At 41.8% G+C, this 24,108-nt stretch overlaps 1 protein-coding gene, 1 non-coding gene and 1 pseudogene across 2 annotated transcripts in view; 1 reads left to right on the top strand and 2 right to left on the bottom strand.

The window, feature by feature from the left end:
- Positions 1-246: 246 nt before the first annotated feature.
- Positions 247-410, bottom strand: LOC142428171 (U1 spliceosomal RNA). The gene has a single exon (XR_012780143.1). It is a non-coding gene; the product is annotated as a U1 spliceosomal RNA (small nuclear RNA).
- A 4,837-nt stretch (positions 411-5,247) lies between these two features.
- LOC142427824 (heterogeneous nuclear ribonucleoprotein A/B pseudogene) lies at positions 5,248-6,273 on the bottom strand (annotated as a pseudogene).
- Positions 6,274-10,429: 4,156 nt separating this feature from the next.
- The window catches only part of LOC142427506 (uncharacterized), a 68,554-nt gene continuing 54,875 nt past the window's right edge, over positions 10,430-24,108 (top strand). Inside the window, exons 1-4 of the mRNA XM_075532745.1 lie at positions 10,430-10,634; positions 21,612-21,680; positions 21,852-22,264; positions 22,340-23,608. Coding sequence (XP_075388860.1) covers positions 10,430-10,634; positions 21,612-21,680; positions 21,852-22,264; positions 22,340-23,608 — 1,956 coding nt within the window. The remainder of the gene's footprint in view (positions 10,635-21,611; positions 21,681-21,851; positions 22,265-22,339; positions 23,609-24,108) is intronic.

A 24,108-nucleotide genomic window follows, 5' to 3' on the forward strand; every position in this document is an offset into this window, starting at 1 on the left:
TGACATTTCATCTACTGGAATCTCCCCATATTAAACCTGTGAAATATTTTAGTCCTTTCTCCTGAAGAACAAATCACCTATCCTCTCCCCACCCCCGCAAACCTTCCCTCTATTTTATTCAATAAAACATACTATTGACGGCATTCACTGCGTCAATCCATCTTTTCCAGGGTCTTTGTTTATGGCCCTCTCCTTAACCAAGCGTAAGATCCCTCTCCAAGGACAGGTCTGCTCTGAAGCATGACCAAAGGAAGAGCGTGACCGCAGTCCCCTACTACCACAAATTATGCAGTCGCGTTTCCCACATTTGGGGAAATCGCAGGGGTCAGCACATCCGGAGTGCAATGGATAAGCCTCGCCCTGGGAAAATCACCTTCGTGATCATGATCTCTCCCCTGCCAGCCAAGACCCACCTGAGATCTGCAATGGTGTCCCTTGCTCCACAACTTCTTCTAAATCAAGCCTGAATCTCTGAGAGTTTCCTGTTAATGTATTTGCATTTGATGTCAGTGATTTTAAAAATAATTTTCACCTTCTGTTGGATAACCTTTCTTTGGAATGAGTGCAAACATGGCTCTTTTCCAGTCAGTTGGATGAGTCACTGTCTTCCAAACTTCTTGGCATAGATGCGTGCTTCAGCAGCTTGTGGAAACACTCCACATGGTATTGCACTGATGTACTGCTGCGACCCTCACTGGGGCATCACTTTCCTGTCGGTTTGTCATCCTGTGGCGCCTTGTGTGTTGTTGTGATGCTGGAAGCTATGCCACTGGTATTTCAAGTACCAGCAAAGTAACCAAGGGAACAGGTTTCAACAGAGCTTCCAGACTGCAAACAAGGAGTAAGTTTTCCCTTTCATATAAATTAGCCAAGGGAAACATATGGATAGCTATGAAACCGTGTGCGATACTGAAATCTGCATGCATAGAACAAGAGCATTGTCAAAGATAGTGCCGAGAGACGAGCCCCTCAGGCTGGAAGACACTCAAAACACGACTGAGGAAGAAGTGCCTTCTCAAAGCACTGTGGACCATAATGCTGTCGATCGATAAAGCCTGAGGGAGGAAAGCCTTCAGAATCCTCATTTGCTGATGGGGCAGGATTCAAAATAAGAAGAAACCACTGAAAATATCATTTAGTCATTGAAACTTGGAGTGTACAGAGTATGGACCTAAGACAATTAGAAGTCATCAAAAACGAAATGGTGTACATAAAGGCAGATACCTAGGCATTAATGAACTACAATAGTCTGTATTTGCCATTTTGAATCAGAAAATCATACAGTTTAATTATGCCAGGAATTACAAAGTCAAGAGGAATGGCATTGCATTAATTATTAAAAATGGTATTTCAAATTTTATCTTGAAGAACAATGCTGTCTGTGATAGGATAATGTCTATCCAGATATAAGAAACTCCAATCAATACAACTTCCATTAAAATTTATGCATCAATTACTAAATTTACTGATGCAGAAATTGAAGTATTCTGCCAATGTGTGCAGTCTGAAATCACACATGCAATCAAGATACTTTGATAATTGTTGACAATTGGAAAGAAAAAGGAAGGAAGAGTAATTGGAAAATATGATCTTGGTGATAGAAATGTAGCTGGAAATCACACGACAGAACTTTGCAAGATCAACAACTTCTTTATTGCAAATACCTTTTGCCAACAACACAAAAGGCGACTATAACATGACCTTCTCCAGATGGAATGCACAGACTGACTCCATCTGTGAGAAGAGACAATGGACATGCTCACTATCAGCAGCTAAAACCAGGCCCATGTTGACTGTGGGACAGGCCTTATAAGTAAATTCAGGTTGAAACGGAATCAAATGAAAACAAGTCCAGGAGAGCCAAAGTACAACCTTTGAGTCTATCCCACTTGAACCTCAAAAACATCTGAAGACCAGACTCGATGCATTGAACACTAATTACAGGAAATCTGATGACTGGGATAATATCTAGAATATCATGTATTGAGAGGCAAGCAATACAGTAAGGGGTTATTATAAAAGACAATAAAGAAAAAGAAAAAAAATACTATTGACATATTATGTTCTAGCCTCCTAACTACAGTACATGATCATCTGTGGATTTATTTTTATGGTTTTATTCATTCGAAACAATTTAATAGTGTTATAGGCATGTAATCCACATATCACACAGTTCAGTAGTTCAATCATAATAAGAGTTGTACACTCATTGCCCAATCAAATTATTTTTGAACGTTCACTCCTGCCTCCATGGTTAAAGCACTTTTAAAATGAGTTGTGTAATCATCATCAGTTCTAAAGAGTGCTCCCTCCCCATCCCACGTGCATCATTTGCTCCCTCAAACCTACTCTCCCTAACTCCCGCCCTAACCTCTCCATCACCTATAAACCCTTGCAGTAGTTCTTATGTTTGTGCTCCTATTCCTTCTGTGCTTAGCAACCTGGAAAACAAACAGAAGCAGTATAAAGAGAAAAAGTTCAATTGCAAGGATAATATAATATTACAGAGATAAAAATACAAATAGTTGGAAAGAAAGAAAAGACCGGCGTGAATTGGTATGATTTCTGTAAGAGCTCCAATAAAATGCTTTCAGGGGGAAATTGTCACACATCTGAGTGTGAGTTTGAGCCCCTGTCCCAACAACCAATTTTTCAAAAAGACATAAGAAAGTGTCCATTTGGGATGGTATCTCTATTTGAAATGAATTCACCTCTTTGTGATGTTTGGCTTAGGATCTGTAAGTAATAGTGACTTTATTAGATAGAAACCAGGCTACTGCCAACAACATGTTGGGTCAAATTGGGGCCAACCTGTTGCTCAAAGTTTACATTTGGAAATCCACAAGGGTTGCAGCGACCAGGAGCACAGGAAGGAGGATGGTGGGGGATGGAAGAAAGACAGGAGACCTGATACAAGAAGCTGAGGCAGGTGGAGCCTGTTCCCTGATGAGGAAGGAGGCTTCCCAGCAACTGCAGCGCATTAATTTATACGGGCAAGGCATAAGGAATTTCATGGCTAGTCGAGGGGAGTCGGAAGCTGGGAAGAAGGAGCATAGCTGATTTGCAGGTCATCCTGCTTCAGCGATGTTATAGGGAACAAGGGGGGAACTGTCAACTGTCCCTTAGGTGAAGGACACGACACTTGTTGCATCCGCTCCTTGAGCTGTCAGCACCCTTCCATGGGGCCCTGCCTCAGCTGAAGGAAGTGATGATCCTGCCCCACTAGTCCAAGAAGTAGACAGTTTTTCCCCCCAAGAGTTTGCCTCCAGCTTCTCGCAGCCTTCACCAGGTGCATCTCACACTGGACACCTGCAAACATAGGGACATTCCAGTCAGCAAAACCCTCACACACATCCACTGTGTCTCTCCACCATGCACATTCACGCTTGCTTTTTCTCTGTAAAATCACTTTTTAACATAGTAACAAGGAAAACCCGGATCAGCACTCAAAGGTGACTTGTGTTCAGTCCTGATAATTGAATTTGGACACCTGGGAATTCCAGAGTTGAGGCACTTCTCCCAGGGCTGGGTTGTTTTATCAGCAGAAGGAAGGGTTGACACCAGTAAGTGAAGTGCATGACTGCTGAGAAGGTCATCACAAGAGCAGATAAGAATGTGCTAAGTATCATAGGGAGTCTCAGGCATGTTGTTTATGATGAGTGGGGCTGCTAATTACAAAGTCAGCAGTTTGAACCACCAGTGGTTCATTGGGAGGAAGATGAGGCTTTCCACTCCCACTGAGATTTGCAACTTAACACTCCTACAGGGGAAGTGCTACTCTGGCCCCTTGTGTCTTTGAGAGGAAATGACTCAATGGCACTGATGCTTTTTGGATGTGCTTTTGGAAGGACACTGCATTCTGGGTAAAGTAAGGTATGTATAATTTTACTATACTAAATGGAGAGAACACAGCACTTTATTGCATTTTTGAATAAATACACAAATGTGGGTAGAGGCACCATTACCATCTTAACTTTATAGGTGTAAAACTACAAATGGAATTCTTAAAATTTCAGCTGTGTATCCCCCAGAGACTCACCTCATGCTCTTTGACCATGTTCTTTGAGCTCTTAGGGGGAAAAAACAAAGAATTTGAGGTAGGCTACTTCAATGCTATAGTGTGAAATTTGTAAGATTTTCCTATGAAACTATCAGAGGACAACTCTTCATACCTAAAAGAATAGGTGAGCACAATGTCCCAATGGGGAACAGTTCCTCAGTTCTTCTATCCACACATGTGCCCATCATTGCAGGTTTCCATTGTGTTCAGAGTTCATAATGTGTTCCATGTTCTATTTCCTTAGTTTAAAAAAAGTCTTTGAAGATTAACAATTTGATAACAAAATTTACTCATCATAAGCTTCTGAGTTAACTTTTATGTCTTTAATTTAACTGACCCCACAGATAGATTATACAGCCCCCGTTAGCCATAATTATTAGTATTTTTACCCACACTTGTGCCTCTGGTCTTGGGTCACAAGCCAGTTTTGTGATAAGACAGACTTTAACCTACTTTGTCGTTTATGCTTCTTGCTTCTGCTGTCATATGGTTATTTCTCATTAAATAAAAATTTTAAATCACACTCCTATACTTACTTAAAAATGACTTTATTGTTCATGCTTAGATCTTTGGATATTTTTAGTTGTATGCCTGTGTGTGGCGGGTGGGGGACATGATCTGATACACGGATTCATTCTTCTGCACGTGGAAATCTAATTCTTTTTTTAGGGGGGGGTTTAAATTTTTATTTCAAAAGCTTGGATAGCTTCAATATCCAGGTCGTGGCAAAATCAGGACACGTGTAAAATACCTTACAATACATTAGATTCCCAAAAAGGTACCAAAAAGTACAGTAAAATTAACACTTCCGTTAACAGGAAATGTATGACACAAATAATATAAAATTAAAAGGTGAAAAAAGGTGACACTGGTTTCCTAAGATACAAGTTTACTCTTTACCCACCAGGGCCTGCAGGCCCCGGATACAGAGCAGCAGCAGGGCGCACACCCACCCCTCGGGTTTGGGGGAACCTGGTGTTAAATTAGGCCCACGATGCTGCTCGGCCTCTGATACACCACACGCTGCGAACACAACTAGCTCTGGAAATAGTAAACAGGAGAGTGATTTCCAGGGGGAAAATTTTAAATAAGATGCACATGGGACAGGCCATAGAAAGTTTGCCAAGTTAAATTTGGTACATAATTGTGTTCACTGATATCCAAACAGAGTGGCGCGGTCAGCTGTCGTGCCTGCCACGGCCTCAGTATGGCTTGTAGTTATTCTGGTGGCCACCACGTCGCTGGCTCTTCCCGTAATTTGTACTACCCTGACTGTAGTCGTAGCCGTAGCCGTAATAGCCATAGGGCGAGTAGTCGTAGCCGCCATAGCCGGGCCCGTAGCCCTGCTGGTAGCCGTAGCCCTGGTTCCAGTAGTTGCCGTAGCCCTGATTCCAACTCTGACTCTGACCTCCACTTCCACCACCACCACCACTGCCTCGGTTCCCTCGGTTGCGGTTTCCACGGCCCCCAGGGCCGTACTGCTGCTGCTGGTAGACCTCTTTGGGCTGGGCCACCTGGATTTCACACTTGCTTCCACTGACAGTGTGAAACTTTTTCTCCAGAACCTTCTTCACAGGTTCCTCTTCTTTATAGGTGATAAAAACAAAGCCTCGTCTTTTGTTAGACTTTGGATCCATGGGAAGCTCAATGGCCTCAATCTCTCCAAATTCGCCAAAGTACTCCCTAATCTTCTCCTCAGTGGCCTCAGGATTCAGACCCCCAACGAAGATTTTCTTCACCGGATCCTTTTTCATGGCCATGGCCTTTTTAGGGTCAATAACCCGACCATCCAGCCGGTGCTCCTTCTGGTCTAGTACCTTCTCCACGCTGGTTGCATCTTTGAAGAGGATGAACCCAAACCCTCTTGACCGTCCAGTGTTAGGATCCATTTTTATTGAACAGTCAACGACCTCTCCAAATTTGGTAAAATAGTCTTTCAGATCCTTTTTGCTGGTATCCCAGCTCAAGCCACCAACAAACATTTTTCCCGCGTCCTCCTCGTTCTTGCTGGCGTTGATCTGGTCTCCCTCGGCGCCATTCTGATTGCCGGCCGGGGTGGCGGCGGTCGCCGTGGTGGCTACAGTCGCGGTCGCCGTCGTGGTCGCGGTCGCGGTGCCGGACCCGGCCGGCGACTCGCCCTCTGGGGCGGCCTCGTGCCCGTTTTCCGTGGCGCTGGTCGTCTCCATTGGCTGCTCGTCACCCGTTTCCGACATAGCTCGGCCGGTGCGCTGCGGCTCAGCTTCCCTCCGGCCCGCGTAGTTCCGCCGCCTTGGAAATCTAATTCTTACAGAATCATTTATTTAATGGTTACTTCACTTAAGAGGATTTAATACTCTTTTTTTAATTAATTTTAACAATTTATTAGGGGCTCATACAATTCTTATCACAGTTCATACATATACATACATCAATTGTATAAAGCACATCTGTACAGTCTTTGCCCTAATCATTTTTTCTCCTCTTTTCTTTTTTTACATTTTATTAGGGATTAATACTCTTATATAAAATAAGTTTACCTCAGTTGTATAAGCATATAATTTTTACTTTAAAATTTACTCCATTGGTCTATGTGGAGTCCCTCTGTGAAGGATTACACTCTATTCTGCTCACCATATAACAGGTGATTCACACTCACCCAGAGTTACCTGAGAGTAAGGTCTAGTGAATCATTTCCCAAAGATGCCTGGAAAGTAAGAGGAGGAGGGACTGCATTTGTCTAAATGGTGAGATTCTGTTTTGCAGGAAACTGTGGATAATAGTGGAGTCCCCAATTGTATTCATTTGTATATCACATTTATTATGTATTTATTGCACATAGTTTTCCTGATTAATAGCCATACAGGTAAACTGAATAAGGAGTGGTATGTATACTGAATGTTAAACATTAAACAATTTAACACTTTGCGAATGTAAAAAACTATAATATATTCTTAATTTAGGTAATTACTTGACTAAACAGCATTAATCTAAACATTCTGCACCACACTTCATCAGAGATGTTGTTGGGTGCTTTGGTGTCAGCTTTGATCATCATGGTTCTATGTACATCAGAAAAAAAACATAAACTGCCACATCTTGGACTGTCCCCACTTATTCCTAGAGAACAATTTTGTAGCCACTCTCTGTATATCTAATTAAGCATTTTCCCCTATTTTGCTGACACTCTGTCAAGTAGGATATCCTTCTCTAGGAACTGGATTCTCTGATCGCAGGTTCAAAATATGTGGGAAGTCCCACTATTCTCAATTCTAAAGAGCATTCTGAGATGTTAGTCTGCAATTTCTTCCTCTTGTGGCAAATTTGCTATTTTTAAAATTAAAGTTTCCTTCCATTGAATGTTTGCTTCATTATGCTCCAAAGAGTAATCTCAAAAATGACACCTCCAACCAGACGGGTCATTCCAGTTCCCCTGTTTCCTATGTTAGAGATCTCTCTCTGCCTGGAACACTTGTGTCTGCATAAACCGAGACAATGAGTAGCAAGCATCACTAATGACATGTCACAAGTTCAGCCCCAGGTGTCCCCACAGTAATTATCTCAGACATAGAAAATCAGCCAGTCACTACTCACATTGCAGAGGGAGCAAAGCAGTCAGACACCTGACCCTTCAACAAGTTTTGACGAACAGATAAATGATAATAACCATGATAATCTGTATGCCAAGAAGGAAAATTGATCATATGGGATGCCAATGAAGGGTCGGGGTCACTTTTAATATTTGGACTACAAACAGAGAATGCTAGTTTCTCCTATTAAGCCTGCAGTGAGGAGAAATTTAGAGAAAAACTGTCCGGGGGATGCTGAGAGCTAAGAGAGGAAGTGCTCATTCTAACACGTCTGTGCTCAGTGGGTCCTGTGTGCCCCCTGCTGTCCATGTCTCCCCTGCAGGGGAGGTTTGTGTCTGAGCTCACACTGACATCCCCTCACTGTGCTCCTTGCTCAGTAATCCATGGCCGTGTCCTGAGTGTTTATGGAGTTCAACTGCAGGAAGAACTGATTCCTAGTGTGTCTCTGGCTTTGGAAGGATGGGTTATAACTTGTACTACTCCATAGCATATCGCTCACATCCACTGCAGTCCCTTTTTTGAGGTCTGGCAGATCCAGTTCCAGCAGGAAATTCTGGTGATGGAGAAAACTGAGACAGTGCAGGTGAGGGACTGCTTCTGGGAGGGCTTCACCAGTCTTGTTCTCGACTGCTGAGGCTGCACTCCTGTAAATAAAGATAATTGGTCTCTGTCAATCACTTGCAGTTACAACCATCCCTGTAGACCCAGGTCAGATATCTGAATCTCCCACCTTAGGGAACTGTCACTTGGCACAGGAGAACACAGAGCAAAAGCATCTTTAGACCACAGCTCTGCTTTGCCAAGAGACCTAGAGTTCTGCTGAGAACTGACAACTTTCAGTGCCCAAAAGCGAAATTTTAACTTAGTGCCTGAAAAATTATTTGCATGTGAGTTTTAAAAGTTTGGCGTTGAAAAAGTAAGACCAAAAAAATCTATCCATTTGAACTGTGGTCCTGAAGGAGACAGTTGAAAGTACCTGGGATTGCTCAAAGGACAAACTAACTTGGAGTGAAGTGAAGGGGTATGGAAAGAAGAAGGCCTTCAAGGAACTGGACTGACAGTGTCTACAACAATGGGCTGAAGCATGGGAGCAATTTTAAAGAAAGCACAGGACCGTGCTGTGCTTTGTTCTGTTGTGTACAGTTCCCTATGGGGTTGTAACCAACTGGATGGCAGGTAACAACAACAAATGGGTGATGGTTGTGGTTGAGTCATTTGGATGACAGAAAGCATACTGGCTGGGAAGTAGGTTGACCATAATGCAGAGCCATGTGTAAGCAGAATGGTCACAAATGTGATACCGTGTCTGTAAACTTTATTGTTTAGGATGTGACCCCGTGATTGCAGGAAGGTAGTGAGTCAAGTGGCAGTACAGTGGAGAGGTCTAACTAGAAGATCTTCCAGGTCAGTTAGTAACAGAGAATCTGATGGCAGGGATTCTGGCACCTGAGCTACCCAATGTAGATATCAGGAAAGGGCTGAGAAACCTGCTATCGACTGCCTGTGAGCTAGGTCACATAGCAGTAGAGAGGTTGCTAGTGCAGAGACCGAATGCAGAACTTCTGTACTGACCTGGAGTTAGACCAGTGAGCAGCAGAGAGACCCCACTGGTAGAGAACTGTCCAATGCTCTGATCAAGAATTGTATCAACAGGGAATATTTTTGTTCCAAGGTTTATCTGCTTCGAAAGCTCCCCTGGTTAGCCAACTACATACAATTTGTATCTTGTTACTTTCAAATTTTTATTTTTCTTTAAAAAAATACCTTTTTGGGGGGCTCTTACATCTCTTATCACAATCCATATGTTCCTCACATGTGTCAAGCACATTTGCACATATGCCACCATCATCATTTTCAAAGTATTCTTTTCCCACTCGAGCCCCTGATTTCAAATTAAGTTTCATCCCAATGTATAACCTGTTTTCAACCTCCAATTAACTACATACCTGTGAGTGTGGTGTGAGTCTGTGCAGCTAGTGTATGGATTTGTCAAACCCAGCTGAGCAGGGAGTGAAGCACAGAGAATTGATGGGTTTAGAAATGGTGAAGGAGTTGGAGAACGGTAGTGTATATCTGACCTCCAGCTTATAGTACTCACCTTTATGCTGATTGCAAATCTATTCCACTGTGAATTATTCAAATAATTAAACTACACCATAAACGCGTATCTCCCCACAGGTTATTAAACATTCCTTAAATTTTTATGAGTTTTTAATTCATAAATAAATTAGCAATAACATGATGGCACTACTTTGTGACGATTCAAAAAACAAACCTTAAAATTTACAATCCAGTTTTTTATTTATATTGATCACATTTCATGTGTTAGCTAGACATGTGTTACCACCCTACCAAATTGAACATCAGAGATAATGACCAAGACTTCCTGTTTTATAGCTATGACTGTATAATGAGAAATGTAAAGTATAGTGTGTACATATATGTCCATATATATGTTGAAAAAATATATGAAAGTCAGTGAAAACATCATTTAAATGATCCCAAACAATAAAATTCCAAAACTAGTTGATATTTCACAGCAGAAAAAATATATATGTATTTGAAAGTGAGTGACTAACCTCATGAACCAGAGTGGAGTGATGGATTGCTTTTATATGGCCTTTCTGTCCACTGCTTTGTCCTTCCCAACCAAAGAATGGGTAAGGCCCTGCAAATAAGGTGTATGAAATTAGAACAAGTGGGACACACACACTCACTTACTCACTCACTCACTCACTCACTCACTCACTCACTCACTCACTCACTCACTCACTCTTTCCTCTTGTACAGCAAGTATCTAAGCATGGCGCCCTCCACCAAGTCTGTGAAGGGCGGGGCCGGAAGTGCGTGTCGCCAGCATCTGGCGTGTATTTCGGCCTTTGGCGGCCGCCATAGTCACGCACAGCATCCCCGTCGCGCCGGGAGTTGCAGCGGGAGTTTGAGGAGGATCCTGCGCACCGGCGGCGCGGTGGAGCCTTTGGGAAGTAGTGTAAGTTGTCGGAACGACGGTAAGTGAGGAGAACAAGTGCGTGTCTGCCTCTGAAACAGGGCGAGCGACGCGCGGACGTGCGGCGTCAGGACCCGGGCTCCTGAGGGCGAGGCGGGGCAGAGGAGCTGGCCGGGGGGGGGGGGGGGGGGGGGGGGGGGGAGGGCAGCAGGCGGGAGCCATGGTTTCTGGGGTCCGACGGGGAGAGCGCCCACACACAATCACCCGGGGTGCCCTGCCCATCAGGGCCAGAGGGCTTTGCGCCTCTCCCTGAATGACAGAATTCACTGGATGGACAACCGTTTATAATTGTATTAGAGCTTCTTAAGTTCTGAGCCCTACAATTTGCAAAAAGTGGTGGCCTAAGTGGTTACAGATTGGGCTGCTAACTGCAAGGTCAGCAGTTCGGAATTACAAGTCACACCTGGACAGAAAAGCAGGGTTTCTACCCTTGTAAAGAGTTACACTTTCGGGAACCCACCTGGGGCAGTTCCAACTTCTCCTAAAGGGGCGCTGTAATCGGAATCCACTCGATAGCAGTGAGTGGGGTTTTAGGTTTGGGTTACTGACGACAGTGATACCTCAGTGTCCATTTGCTGCGTCCCCACTTTGATTAAGCCGCCATTAAATTCTCTCTGATCATTAACCAATGATACAGAGCATCTCCCCCTCCGGGAGAATGCATGAGAAAGTAGATTGCCTGCACTCTTTTGCAGCCAGCCCTCTCCATGGGCCTGCCTAGGTGTATGCTTGATGGAGGTCACCTTACTGAGGACAGAACAAGGAGCATTGTCATGAGTCTTGCCTTGATTGCTTGTGTATGAAGGTCCTGGACCAGTCTTGTAAGCTCTTCTATTGAATAAGGTGCACGTCCTAATTATGGTCCCTTTCCTGCTGCTGAAGTCCCACCTGTACCTGTGATGTATTGATCTGCCACCAGTCATGATCTGGGACATGCCTTTTGTTCTCTGCCCTGTTACCCAGGGCCCAGGCTGTGAATACTCAGTTGTTATTTTGACCTCGTGCTAATGGTCTCACTTATCCATACGGTGTGTGTTTGTCTTTTGTTTTCTCTTAAAGTTCAATAAATGTTCTCCTTAAGTTATATTTGGCATAGGGGTAACTTTTGTACCCTAACACACAATTTGGATCCTAAATGACTCAAGATACAGTTCTACTTTGGGACAGCATCTTGACAGCCATACCTGCAGCTAAAGTCAGGCCCTGCAGCCCTTTGGCTTCTGTCCTGAATGGGCAAGTGTTTCAAAGGTCTTTTAGTTCTGCAGATAAGTGCCCACTCTGTCCCTTAGCCTCATGGAACTCTGTGTAGGTTGGCAGATCTGGTTCCCCAGATAAATACTCAGATGTATACAACTTCATGTATTAACCTCCTGCCCAGAGGCACTCAGCTCTCTTGTTCTGTGGCCTGGGAATTGCACTGCTCTGTCTCAGTCTCTTGGTTCTGCTGCCACCATGTCTGTGTTGCTGCTTCTCCCCATCACTTCTTCTCTTGTGGCACAGCTCTCTGTCTTCTACATTGAAGAGTTTCAGTGCAAGAATCTGGGATCCAAAGGCCCCTACTCCTGGCTCGCTCTCTCTTTTTTTTTTTTTGGATGGTAGTGAGATCCCAATTTGTGTCTCAGAAATGTCTCAGTTAAACCTACCAGGATGTCCAGTGTGACTCAGCTCCAGGTTAGGTTGTCAGGCAGCTTATTTGCATAACTCCAAGTCTCAAGGGTACCAATCTATTGTTTGGCAATTTTCACAATTCTCTTAAACCAAAAAACCAAACTCACTGCCATCAAGTTAACACTGACTCATAGCAAACCTATATGACAGGGTACAACTGCCCCATGTGGGTTTCCAAGAGTGTGACTCTTTAGTGGACTAGAAAGCCATGTCACTCGTGAAAGGAGAAAGCCCCATCTTTCTTTCTAGGAGAAATTGGTGGTTTCCAACTGCTGACCTTGCTGTTAGAAGCCCAACAGTAACCACTATGCCACCAGATCTCCTTTTCCTCATTCACATTGTCGAACGACACACCCACCTACACATTTGGAAGGAGTTATGCGGCTATCGCTAGAAAGGTGTACAGGCAAACTAAGTGCATTGGGTTATTGTAAATAATGCTACATTAAAAATGTTATTTGTCTTGGAGTTCAAAAGTGCACTCACTATGGGGGATGTATACTTCTTACTTCATATATACATATTTAAATTTCAAACTAATAGGTGATATATGTGTTTAATATGGAGCTGTGGTTTTGACAAGTGGTAAGTGTTGGACTGCTAACCCATTAGCTGCCTGTCGTGGCTCTGTAGTCTTGGAAACACTGTAGAACCGTTCTCCTTTGTCCTATCGGGTGCTTATATGTGTAACTCTACTTGATGGTGATTTTTAAAGTGTTTCTAAAGTGATTGTACAATTTACAGTTCCTCCAGCAAAATAATCTTCAGTTTATAATAGTTCGTTATATAGCTCATTTCAAATTTTCCAGATGCTTTAATTAACATAATCATCATAAAGGTTCATTGATTTGTCATTCTCCTTGAGTCACACAGTAAGGAATTAATTCTCTGTGTGCTTTGAGGTAGTGGTCCAGATTTATTGTTTCTTCTTTTTGACATGTATATTTGATTATCCAATCCCTATTTATTGTAAAGTCATCTTTTACTCAGATCTGAAAATTATGAGTTTTCACTTTTATTGCTCATGGTATTAACATGTTTTCTGTCACTCAATAAGGAGACCGTTAACAGTATTGGGGACTGTGTTAAGAAGATGGACAGGAACCCTTACAGCATCTGGAACTAAATTTCTCGCATTGTAGCAGCTTGCAGATTTTCACCAACCAGCAGCTTAGAGGAAGAAGGAAGAAGTGCCTGGTTTGGGTATTATTATTTCTGGGATGTCCTCATGAGAGACTGAAATTTGTGAGCATCATTGGAGCTGATAGAGTTAAGACAAACATAGAGCATCCCAGTTGCTGGCCGTGTTATAAGGACCAAAGAAAATGACCAAGGCTCAGGTAATTCTGCTGCATTTTCTTCTTTTTTGTATTTCCTACTGGAAGTGCAGAAGCCTGTTAATACTGATTTGGTTCCTTGGAAAGTGGAAATTTGAAATAGCAGAAGTTAGAGATAAACTTTGACTCTGACTTCAACATTGAGATGGAGAAGATTAAGAATATGTTGATCACAGGAATAACACTAAACTACTGACATTGAACATAATACATCACTAAGGATTCTTTGGATGATATTAGCTTTCAACTAATAATTCATTATTCTATGGCCAACCCATGAGAATCATTCAAATTTAACACTATGCTCAGTTTTTAAGGAGAAATAAGATCACTTCTTTAGGAGAGTCCATTATTCCATGGGTTTTTTGTCTGAGTAAGTTTCCGTAATGTTTCTTTCTGAAGGTGGTGTTGAATAATCTCCCAAACTGCAGCATTCTCATTAATGCATCTGAAATGGGCCTTGTAGCAATACTAATTTAAAAATGGTTGACGGCTTCTCACTTCCTCTAATTATAGATGTAGGAGAGAGAACCAACCATCAGCATTAGCCCTGATTCATATGAGGCAGAACTTAAACATAAATCTACCCTCCAATGGTTTTCCAGTTCTGACAGCAGTTATTTTTACACAGTTCTCTCCTTCTCAGATCATTCATTTTTTTTCAGTGGCCACATAGAAATTATAGTCCAGAATCACAGGTACAAGTTTTATTAAGTAACAAAATATAACTTGCTAACAGAATCAATAGGCTACACATTGGGATTCATATTAAGGAAACATGTAGGCAGATTTGCTCTTCTTCAGAGCAGGCTTGTTCTCTCTGTCCCTCTCAGACATTGTGCCTTCTGAATAGAAGCTCATTTCTTGGTTCCATCTTTTTCAATTCATCTATATCAGCTCCTTAGTGATACTGTCCTCTTGATCTTGCCGGCCTGTTCCACGATCTTGGCTGGAAAGCTCTGTGTGGACCTGTCACTGTGTCTCCTTTGCCCTGGTCGTCATCTTCATTGGACAGCTCTTGATGCAAGAATCTTACAGTTCATTTTGCAGGACCAGCAGTAGACCTTCACTATGAGGTAGAGCTTCAGGATGTCCATGATCTGCCCTGCGGTATCTCACAAAAGTAAACAGCCATCAAGTCAATAACTCTTCAAGATGTGGAAGCTGGTGAGTCCCAAGTCCATAGGTCAGGTATCACTCTGGAGCAGTGGTTCTCAACCTTTCTAATGCCGCACCTTTTAATACAGTTCCTAACGTTGTGACCCCCAATCATAAAATTATTTTCGTTCCTAATTTGTAGTAATTTTGCTACTGTTAGGAATCACAATGTAAGCAGGATGTGTTTTCATTGTTACAAATTGACCATAATTAAAACATAGTGAGTAATCAGAAAACAATATGTAATTATATATTGTGAAATATTTCTTTCTAATGACAAAAAAATGAAATTTTGTTTTGAAGCATGTATAGCATGGGTAATAGTCTTCACGCCCGGTAGTTGAATGTGGGCGTATCTGCATGTGGGTGGACTTCCTGGATACAGATAGAGGAGCGGTATCTTGGTTCCTAAGACCATTGGAAATATGTCCTTTCTGATGATCTTAGGCAAGCCCTGTGAAAGTGTCATTCGACCCCCAAAGGGGTTGAGACCCATAGATTGAGAACCGCTGGTCTGAAGGGTTCTCCTCATTGATGTGTTTGCAAAGGCTGATGAACCAGATCACCAGGACAGTAGTCCACAAGGTGAAGTTGTTGAATCTGGTCACATAATAGGTTGCAGGGGCTGAGGAACCCAATTGGGAAGGTCAGACAGCACGCTGTTGGCTCATGGAGTGGAGCAAGCTCTCAAGTAAGTTCACACAGGTGGCTCAGAGTTGTCATTCAAAGAAATGGCTCATGAATTTCTGGAAGCTGCAAATCCCTAATCCGTGGGTTCATTCTGGACTGTGTGGCTGCAGGGGCTAACAAAACCAAATCAACCGTTCAGATGACAGGCTAATTTCTCTCTGTCTCTTCTCAAACCATGCCTGCAGGCAGTTCTCTCTCTCCCTCTTGATATGATGGCTTCTTGGGTCAACCTAGCACCTTCCCTGCCTAGGCAAGGTTGGGAGGGCTCCAGAGGTCCACCCAACAGAACTACGAGGGCCCCTTGGAGAGCATGTGGTGAAAGATGGCAGGTTCAAGAGGACCTTGCAATTAAAGTAAAGGTAATTCTGTCCAAAGGTGGCTGAGGAGAATTTGTCCTAAGGTTATCCAGAGGAGCTTGTCCTAAAGTGGCCATTAAGAGCTTAGAAAGTTGTTCTGCACTCAGGAAGGGAGATAATATCTGTGAACATTCTGATCTTGGTTCTGAGTTATAGCTTCTTGTTCCTGATCCTGAGTTGTACCTTGTTCATTAATAGACCGCTTTGATCTATTGAGTGTTGGGTGACCACAGCAACAGATTATCAAACCCAGAAGTGAGACAGAGTGGTGTGGAAGGACTGACTTGTTTTAGAGTTGACAAAAAATGTTGGAGAGTTGAGGTATGTTTGACCTCCCCGATCTGCACTGTTCCTGATACTTCTTGTCACTGAAGGTACCGAGCCTCTTATAATGGTGATGCCGGTAGAAACCCTAATTCCATTTTATAACAAATAGGTGTTTATCTACTTTGTGTGAGTGTAAAGCTGAGCTATTTCTAGAACATTCAGATAATGTTACTGGACCTCAAAATTCTAATTTTATGAGTGGGTGCATTATTTTCGGGCACTAGGGTCCCCAACACTCCAAAAGTGATCCTCAGGAGTGACATTGCAATTGTGGCAAATATTAAAAGACAGAGAGCAGACAGCCGGACACAGGGGCTCTCTTCCCATGTCAGGACTGAGAGAGTGAATATATTTTCCAATGGGGATATATAATGGAGCTTACACATCTTTCCATAAGGCGTTCATGTCATGCAGGTAGCATGTACATAGTTAATGGGTCATATCATAAGCGGGTAAAATTATAAACAAGCAAGATGCTGAGTTACCATCTTGACCTAGTGTTAGTTGACTTCAAACCGGCCCTGTGCCCTCCCCAGGCATTTGCTACATTTATGTTGGGCTGGCTCTAGAACCTGATTGCTCTGACCTCCAGATAACTTTCAGGCACAGTGAAGTAGCCAGGCACAGAAATGATTCCTCTACTATGGGATCTCCTTTAAGTCTGCTCCTTAATGGAGAGCTAGCTATTGTGGGGGCCACATTATTTGACCTGGAGAATGCGTATTTGAAAACATTTATTTCTCAGAACACTGGAGCTCTTTCTGAAAATAGGGCTAGTTTTCTGGGCCGATGGTCGCGAATGAAGAAATAAGGTCAGATATTTTCTACCCTGTCCTTGGTTAATGGCACATTATGGAATGAACTACCACTGTAGTTTTTATTACTGTTTTGTTTTCTTTACTGTAAGAGTTTTTTTTAATTTTCAAATGGAAAATACTTCATTTAGTAGACTCCTCTTACTACAGGAACCACTGACATTCAACGATGTGGCTGTAAAGTTCACCCGGGAGGAATGGCAGCTCCTGAACCCTGCTCAGAAGACCCTATATCAGGATGTGATGTTGGAGAACTATCGCAACCTGGTTTCCATTGGTGAGGAGAATTCTCAAGTCATTGACCTCGTCACTGGCTTTTCCTGTCTTATGTGTTAAAAACTTTGCGGTGTTTGTGGTATTCTCAAAGAGGTCGATTCTCATTGCATTGTCTCATCCTAGGTTAGTGGGTTAGGTCTTTTACCCTTGAGAGAACACTATTTACTTTGTTCCTTTGAACATTATTTTCCTAGAAATACAAAATTCTACAGGCTTTACAAACGTTACGTTAATGTTGGTGTCTAAGAGTCTGTAATTTCTCATAAACAGGTTATCTAGTTGTCACCCCAGAAGCTTTCTCTCAGTTGGAACAAGAGAACTGTGTTTGGTAGTAGAAGCAAGCTATAGTGGAATTTTTTCAGATGCATGGTCAAAATACCTTAAGGGGAGTTGGCTGGGGTAGTTGATTCAACAAGGAGAAGGCCTCATATCTATGATACGTGTCCGAAATTGCATAAAAGTGTGTGCTACTTTGAATGTGAGAGTTCACTTGTCCTAGATGTTGAGGGAAGTGCACCTGTAGCTCTTATGAGATGAGATTTCTATTTTCTTGTTTTACACTATTATATGTTTGCTGCCATAATTTTCTTTAACATTCTGAAATATTCCCTTCTTTTATGTTTCCACTTTACTATGAAAATCTATCTTGCAAGCCTCTCTCCAAACAGATAACTCTTAATTTATAACTGTCCTCTGAATTCAGCACATTCATCCCCTACTGAATAAGAGTGGATTGCCATTTGTATTGTGCAGCACCATCTTGGATCTTGAGCCCCCACCATAAGCAGGTCTCCTTTGGGCTTCCTTAGCTTCCCCCCTCGGAGTTTCTCTAAAGGTTTTGGTGTCCATTTTCGTGTTTGTTGTCCTGTTCCTTTAAAGTTTTCTTCATGCAGGTGACATAAGTTATTCTGTTTTCTTAGAGAGATGGCCAAATTCTTTCTCTGTTGGAATTCTTTAACAGACATGTTTCTCCATATTTTACTCCTTTTGGTGAAACACATTTATGACTTCTGTTATTTTTAGGTATCTAAAATCATCTTCCTAGCAAGAAAATTGTTATCAGCTTAGAACATACTTTAGCACTGTACCTTCAATATTTTTTTACCTGGAAGATTTTTATTTGAAGTTGTCTGTTCCTCCAATCAGCATCTTATATTCTTGCTTTCTTCATTACGCACATGTCTGCTGTGTATTCCTTAGTTTACAGTGTGCCTTCCTTAGACCCACTATTTCTTAACAGGTTCCAATACACGAACGATGACCGTTGCTGCTTCTAAAGAATATTTTTGCAGTATATTCCAATAGATTTTATTGCTGTTACTCAAACAATGCATAGTATATTCAATATTGCTCTCTTTTCTTTTCTGTATTTTGAGTAGCCTTTTGATTTCCATGTGTAAGTTGGCTTTCATGTCATCCCACATCCCATCTGGTCTCTGTCATTAGTCCTCAGTCAATCTTTTATTCCTCAAGTTTATTCTTTACATAGTCTCTAAGCTTGTGCTCTAGCTACTTTGGCTAGCTTCTACTTGGATTTTAGCGATTTATGATCTGTTCCACAGTTAACCCCTAGGCGTGTTTTGACTAATGAGCTTCTCCACCATTTCTTTCTATAGATGTGGTTGATATGATTTCCATTTGTTCCATTCTGAAAGATCCATATGTGTAGTTTCCATTTCTGGTGTTTAATAAGGAATTTGCTATGAATTCATCATTAGTACCAAAATTTTATCAGTAAACTTGCGTGTCATTTCTATTCCTAAGGTCACATTTTCCAACTACTGATACTTTCCCCAAATTTTACATTCATCAGTGTACATCATTGTATGATTGATCAATGTCAGGCTGAAAAATTCATGTGAAATTTTCAATACATATTTTAAAAATATATTTTTGGGGGTGCTCTTAGAGATATCATTACATCCCATAGTTCAATTACATGGAGCAGTACTGTACAATTGCTACCACAGTTTGAAACATTTTCTTCTTGAATTCCTTGATATCAGCTCTCCTTTATCCCCTCTCCCATCAATTTCTTTATTGTGGAAAACAGAACCTAGATGAAAGTGTGAGCAGCCTTATCTCTATACTTCTGACCACAGGGCTTGGGAGACCAGTACTAGTGTTGGAAGAAAACCTCCACAAGCTCCAAAGGTAGAATTGCTAATGCGCAATCTCCAGATAGAGTTTTCCCCACAACTGCCCTCCAGGAAGATGTTAGTATACAGCTGCTTCAGGCGCCTGACTTCTTGCTACTCAGCTGAAAGATGCCTAGCTTTAAAAGCAATCAGGTTCTCTTTGTTGCTGTCACTAAAGGAATCAACTATCACTTTGTCTCTTAAATGCCTTCTGGATGGTTCCTAAAGAAGAGTTGTGTAATTGAAGAGCAGAAATAAAAAGGCTTTGCATTCTTTCACCAATTTATATAATCTCATGGCATGCAGCTCCCCCTGCTACACCACCACCCCCCCACATGCACAGGCAGACACCTACCTACCTAACAAGGTAGGCAGGATCTTTACCTTGAGGATCCCTGAAATAATTGGATGACCAACTTAAGACCAGTGCTGAGGGTAGGTGGAGTGGAGTAACTGTCTCCTGAGCGGGGAGAACAATAACAACATGTCTGCTTTTGTAGTTAAAGCTGCTGGCAGATAGTAATTAGCCCTGTGCTTGTATGAGGTATCATTAAGGTAGCACTATAATGAGAGGATATTGTGGCCATGATTTTTAATTAAGAGAATGTGACTGGGACTCTTCTCCAACTTAGTGAATGCTTCTATATTTGCTTTAATTGGCGCACAAAACTAAATAACACTTGTACTAACTGGTCTTGCTTGCAGGCATATGAATATTAGCCTACCACTGACAAGATTATACATCAGGGAAGACACTGAAGTGTGCTTTTGGATAATGAATATGATGCCAATCTTCTTGAATTTGTCAATCTCAGCCTTATAAACCACTTGATTACCTAATTAAAAATAGCCAGTACCAGTCTATTACAGTTGAATAATGCATACACTATCAATTTTTTACCGTTCCGTTTTGTTTTGACAACTTGCAAATTTTTCCTGATAATATTGCATGTGTGCCATTTTCCAATGATTAGAGGATGTTAGCAGCTATTTTTTTCTCATTTTCAGTCATGCCATGTCAAGCATTGAAGGTCCCCAAAGCTCTTCCTCCATCCACATCATTACTGTTGACTGTACTTTAAGGATTTAGTACTTCCTCAGTGTTACTTCATTGCCATTAAACCTGAGGAGTTCATGTTCCAGAAGTTGATCACCAGGTCTTCCTCCCAGTCCTTATTTCTGGAGATTCCACTAAGACCTGTACACCATGGGTGATCCTGTTTGTATTTTAAACACTGGGTGGCAGTGCTTCTGGCATCACAGCCACCTACACGCCACCAAGGACAACACTGTAAGATGAGAGCTGTGAGCTAGAATACAGGCTCCATTAACATAAAGAATGTGTTTCTGTACCCTAGTCCCTTTCATATATACCTGTAAAAAATGGTTTTCTCCCAAGTAGAACATTTGGCATGTTTTACATTTCCAACTTTGTCTAGTACTTAGTTGTCTTTCAGTAAAGATGGATGAAATGAATACATCTAACCTCTAATCACTGGAATTAGCAAGTCTTATCACTCCTGTGGTCTATTGGTCTCAATGTCTTCCTTCTGTTATGTTTGTTTTATGTTTTCATGTACTTCTTTAAGCAAATATCAAATCTGTGTCTATTCATCACTTTCATATCCAACTTGATTTCTATAAAAACTATTTTTTATCATTTGAATTGTTTACATGATTGTATTTCATTCAATGGGCAATAAACATTAAGGATAGTGTTTTATTTATATTCATAAAAGAGGATTGTCACTAAAGATCTACTTTGTATCAATGCGTATTTTAAGGGGTCCATTGTAAACCAAGATGTTGAAAAGAGTTAATGTTCTGTTCTTTTATAGAAATCCAGAAAGATGATGATCATTTGCTTGAGCACTTGCAATTTGAAAGACGCATGGACAGAATAGAACAATGCTCTAAATTTAATACATATCCTCAGCATAAAAATAATTTTCCTCCAAAGGAAAATGATGAGATGTTTGGATTACATGAAAAAATTGTAAAATCAGATTTAATCATTCTAGAATTAAATCAGAACAGAAGCAACAAAATACAGAAGTCAGTTGTGCTCAGTGAAGATGAGAAAACTTTTCTCCACATTGAAAAAGAGCGATTTTGTACTGAAATGAAATTCCCTGAGTGTGAACCACCCAGGCTCATGAAGTCACAATGCATTCAACATCAGGAGTCTGATGAAATTGATAAACCACACACAGGTAATAAATGTGGAACAACCTTCATCGAGGACTCTGTGCTCTATGAGCACCAGGTTATTGATATACTAGGTAAGACCTATGAATGCAGTCAGTGTGGGCAAAAATTCAAGAAAGTGTTCAAACTCAATGAACATTATCAAAAAAGTCATGAAAGACAAAAGCTATATAAATGTTTGCAATGTGGGAAAACTTTCAAAAGTGGGTCATACCTCAAGGGACATCAGGATTCTCATGTGGCAGGAATGTCCTATATATGCAGTGAATGTGGGAAAGGCTTCACCAGGAAGAGTGATCTCAATGCTGGAGAGAAACCCCACATATGTGGTGAATGTGGAAAAGTCTCAATCAGGAAGACTGCTCTCACTGATCACCAGCGAACTCATACTGGAGAAAAACCCCACATATGTGGTGAATGTGGAAAAGCTTTTATCAGGAAGAGTAAGCTTGCCGTTCATCAGCGAACTCACACTGGTGAGAAATCCCATGTATGTGGTGAATGTGGAAAAGCCTTTCTCAGGAAGGATGTTCTCACTGTTCATCAGCGAACTCATACTGGAGAGAAACCCTATGTATGTGGTGAATGTGGGAAAGCCTTTATCACGAAGACTGCTCTCATTGTTCATCAGCAAACTCATACTGGAGAGAAACCCCATGTATGTGTTGAGTGTGGAAAAGCTTTTATCAGGAAGAGTAAACTTACTGTTCATCAGCGAACTCATACTGGAGAGAAATCCTTTGTATGTGGTCAATGTGGAAAAACCTTTCTCAGGAAGGATGGTCTCACTGTTCATCAGCGAACTCATACTGGAGAGAAACCCCATGTATGTGGTGAATGTGGCAAAGGCTTTATCCAGAAGGCTTCTCTCACTGTTCATCAGCGAACTCATACTGGAGAGAAACCCCATGTATGTGGTGAATGTGGAAAAGCCTTTATTCGGAAGCGTGCTCTCACTGTTCATCAGCGAACTCATACTGGAGAGAAACCCCATGTATGTGGTGAATGTGGAAAAGCCTTTATCTTGAAGCATGCTCTCACTGTTCATCAGCGAACTCATACTGGAGAGAAACCCCACATATGTGGTGAATGTGGAAAAGTCTCAATCAGGAAGACTGCTCTCACTGATCACCAGCGAACTCATACTGGAGAAAAACCCCACATATGTGGTGAATGTGGAAAAGCTTTTATCAGGAAGAGTAAGCTTGCCGTTCATCAGCGAACTCACACTGGTGAGAAATCCCATGTATGTGGTGAATGTGGAAAAGCCTTTCTCAGGAAGGATGTTCTCACTGTTCATCAGCGAACTCATACTGGAGAGAAACCCTATGTATGTGGTGAATGTGGGAAAGCCTTTATCACGAAGACTGCTCTCATTGTTCATCAGCAAACTCATACTGGAGAGAAACCCCATGTATGTGTTGAGTGTGGAAAAGCTTTTATCAGGAAGAGTAAACTTACTGTTCATCAGCGAACTCATACTGGAGAGAAATCCTTTGTATGTGGTCAATGTGGAAAAACCTTTCTCAGGAAGGATGGTCTCACTGTTCATCAGCGAACTCATACTGGAGAGAAACCCCATGTATGTGGTGAATGTGGCAAAGGCTTTATCCAGAAGGCTTCTCTCACTGTTCATCAGCGAACTCATACTGGAGAGAAACTCCATGTATGTGGTGAATGTGGAAAAGCCTTTATTCGGAAGCGTGCTCTCACTGTTCATCAGCGAACTCATACTGGAGAGAAACCCCATGTATGTGGTGAATGTGGAAAAGCCTTTATCTTGAAGCATGCTCTCACTGTTCATCAGCGAACTCATACTGGAGAGAAACCCCATGTATGTGGTGAATGTGGCAAAGCCTTTTTAATGAAGAACGATCTCACTGTTCATCAGCGAACTCATACTGGAGAGAAACCCCATGTGTGTGATGAATGTGGAAAAGCCTTTATCACGAAGACTGCTCTCACTGTTCATCAGCGAACTCATACTGGAGAGAAACCCCATGTATGTGGTGACTGTGGAAAAGCCTTTATCCAGAAGACTTCTCTCACTGTTCATCAGCGAACTCATACTGGAGAGAAGCCACATAAATGTAGTGAATGTGGCAAAAGCTTCATCTGTAAGGGAAATCTCAAAACTCATCTACAAAATCACAGGAGAAAACCCCTATGTATGTGGTGAGTGTGGCAAAGGCTTTATCCAGAAGACTTCTCTCACTGTTCATCAGCGAACTCATACTGGAGGGAAACCCCATATATGTAGTGAATGTGGCAAAACCTTCATTCTTAAAGGAAATCTCAAATTCATCTACAAATTCACAGGAGAAAAACCCTATGTCTGTGGTGAGTGTGGTAAAGCTTTCAGCCAGACGCAATGCTTTACAGCACATCAGAGATTTCACACAGGAAAGAAGCCCTTTGCATGAATTAAATGTGGAACATCTTATATTGGATGTCAGATCTTGTTAAACATGAGAAATTTTCAACAAGAAACCTTTCATTGGA

The sequence above is a fragment of the Tenrec ecaudatus genome, chromosome 15, assembly GCF_050624435.1.
Source record: "Tenrec ecaudatus isolate mTenEca1 chromosome 15, mTenEca1.hap1, whole genome shotgun sequence".
NCBI lineage: Eukaryota > Metazoa > Chordata > Mammalia > Afrosoricida > Tenrecidae > Tenrec > Tenrec ecaudatus.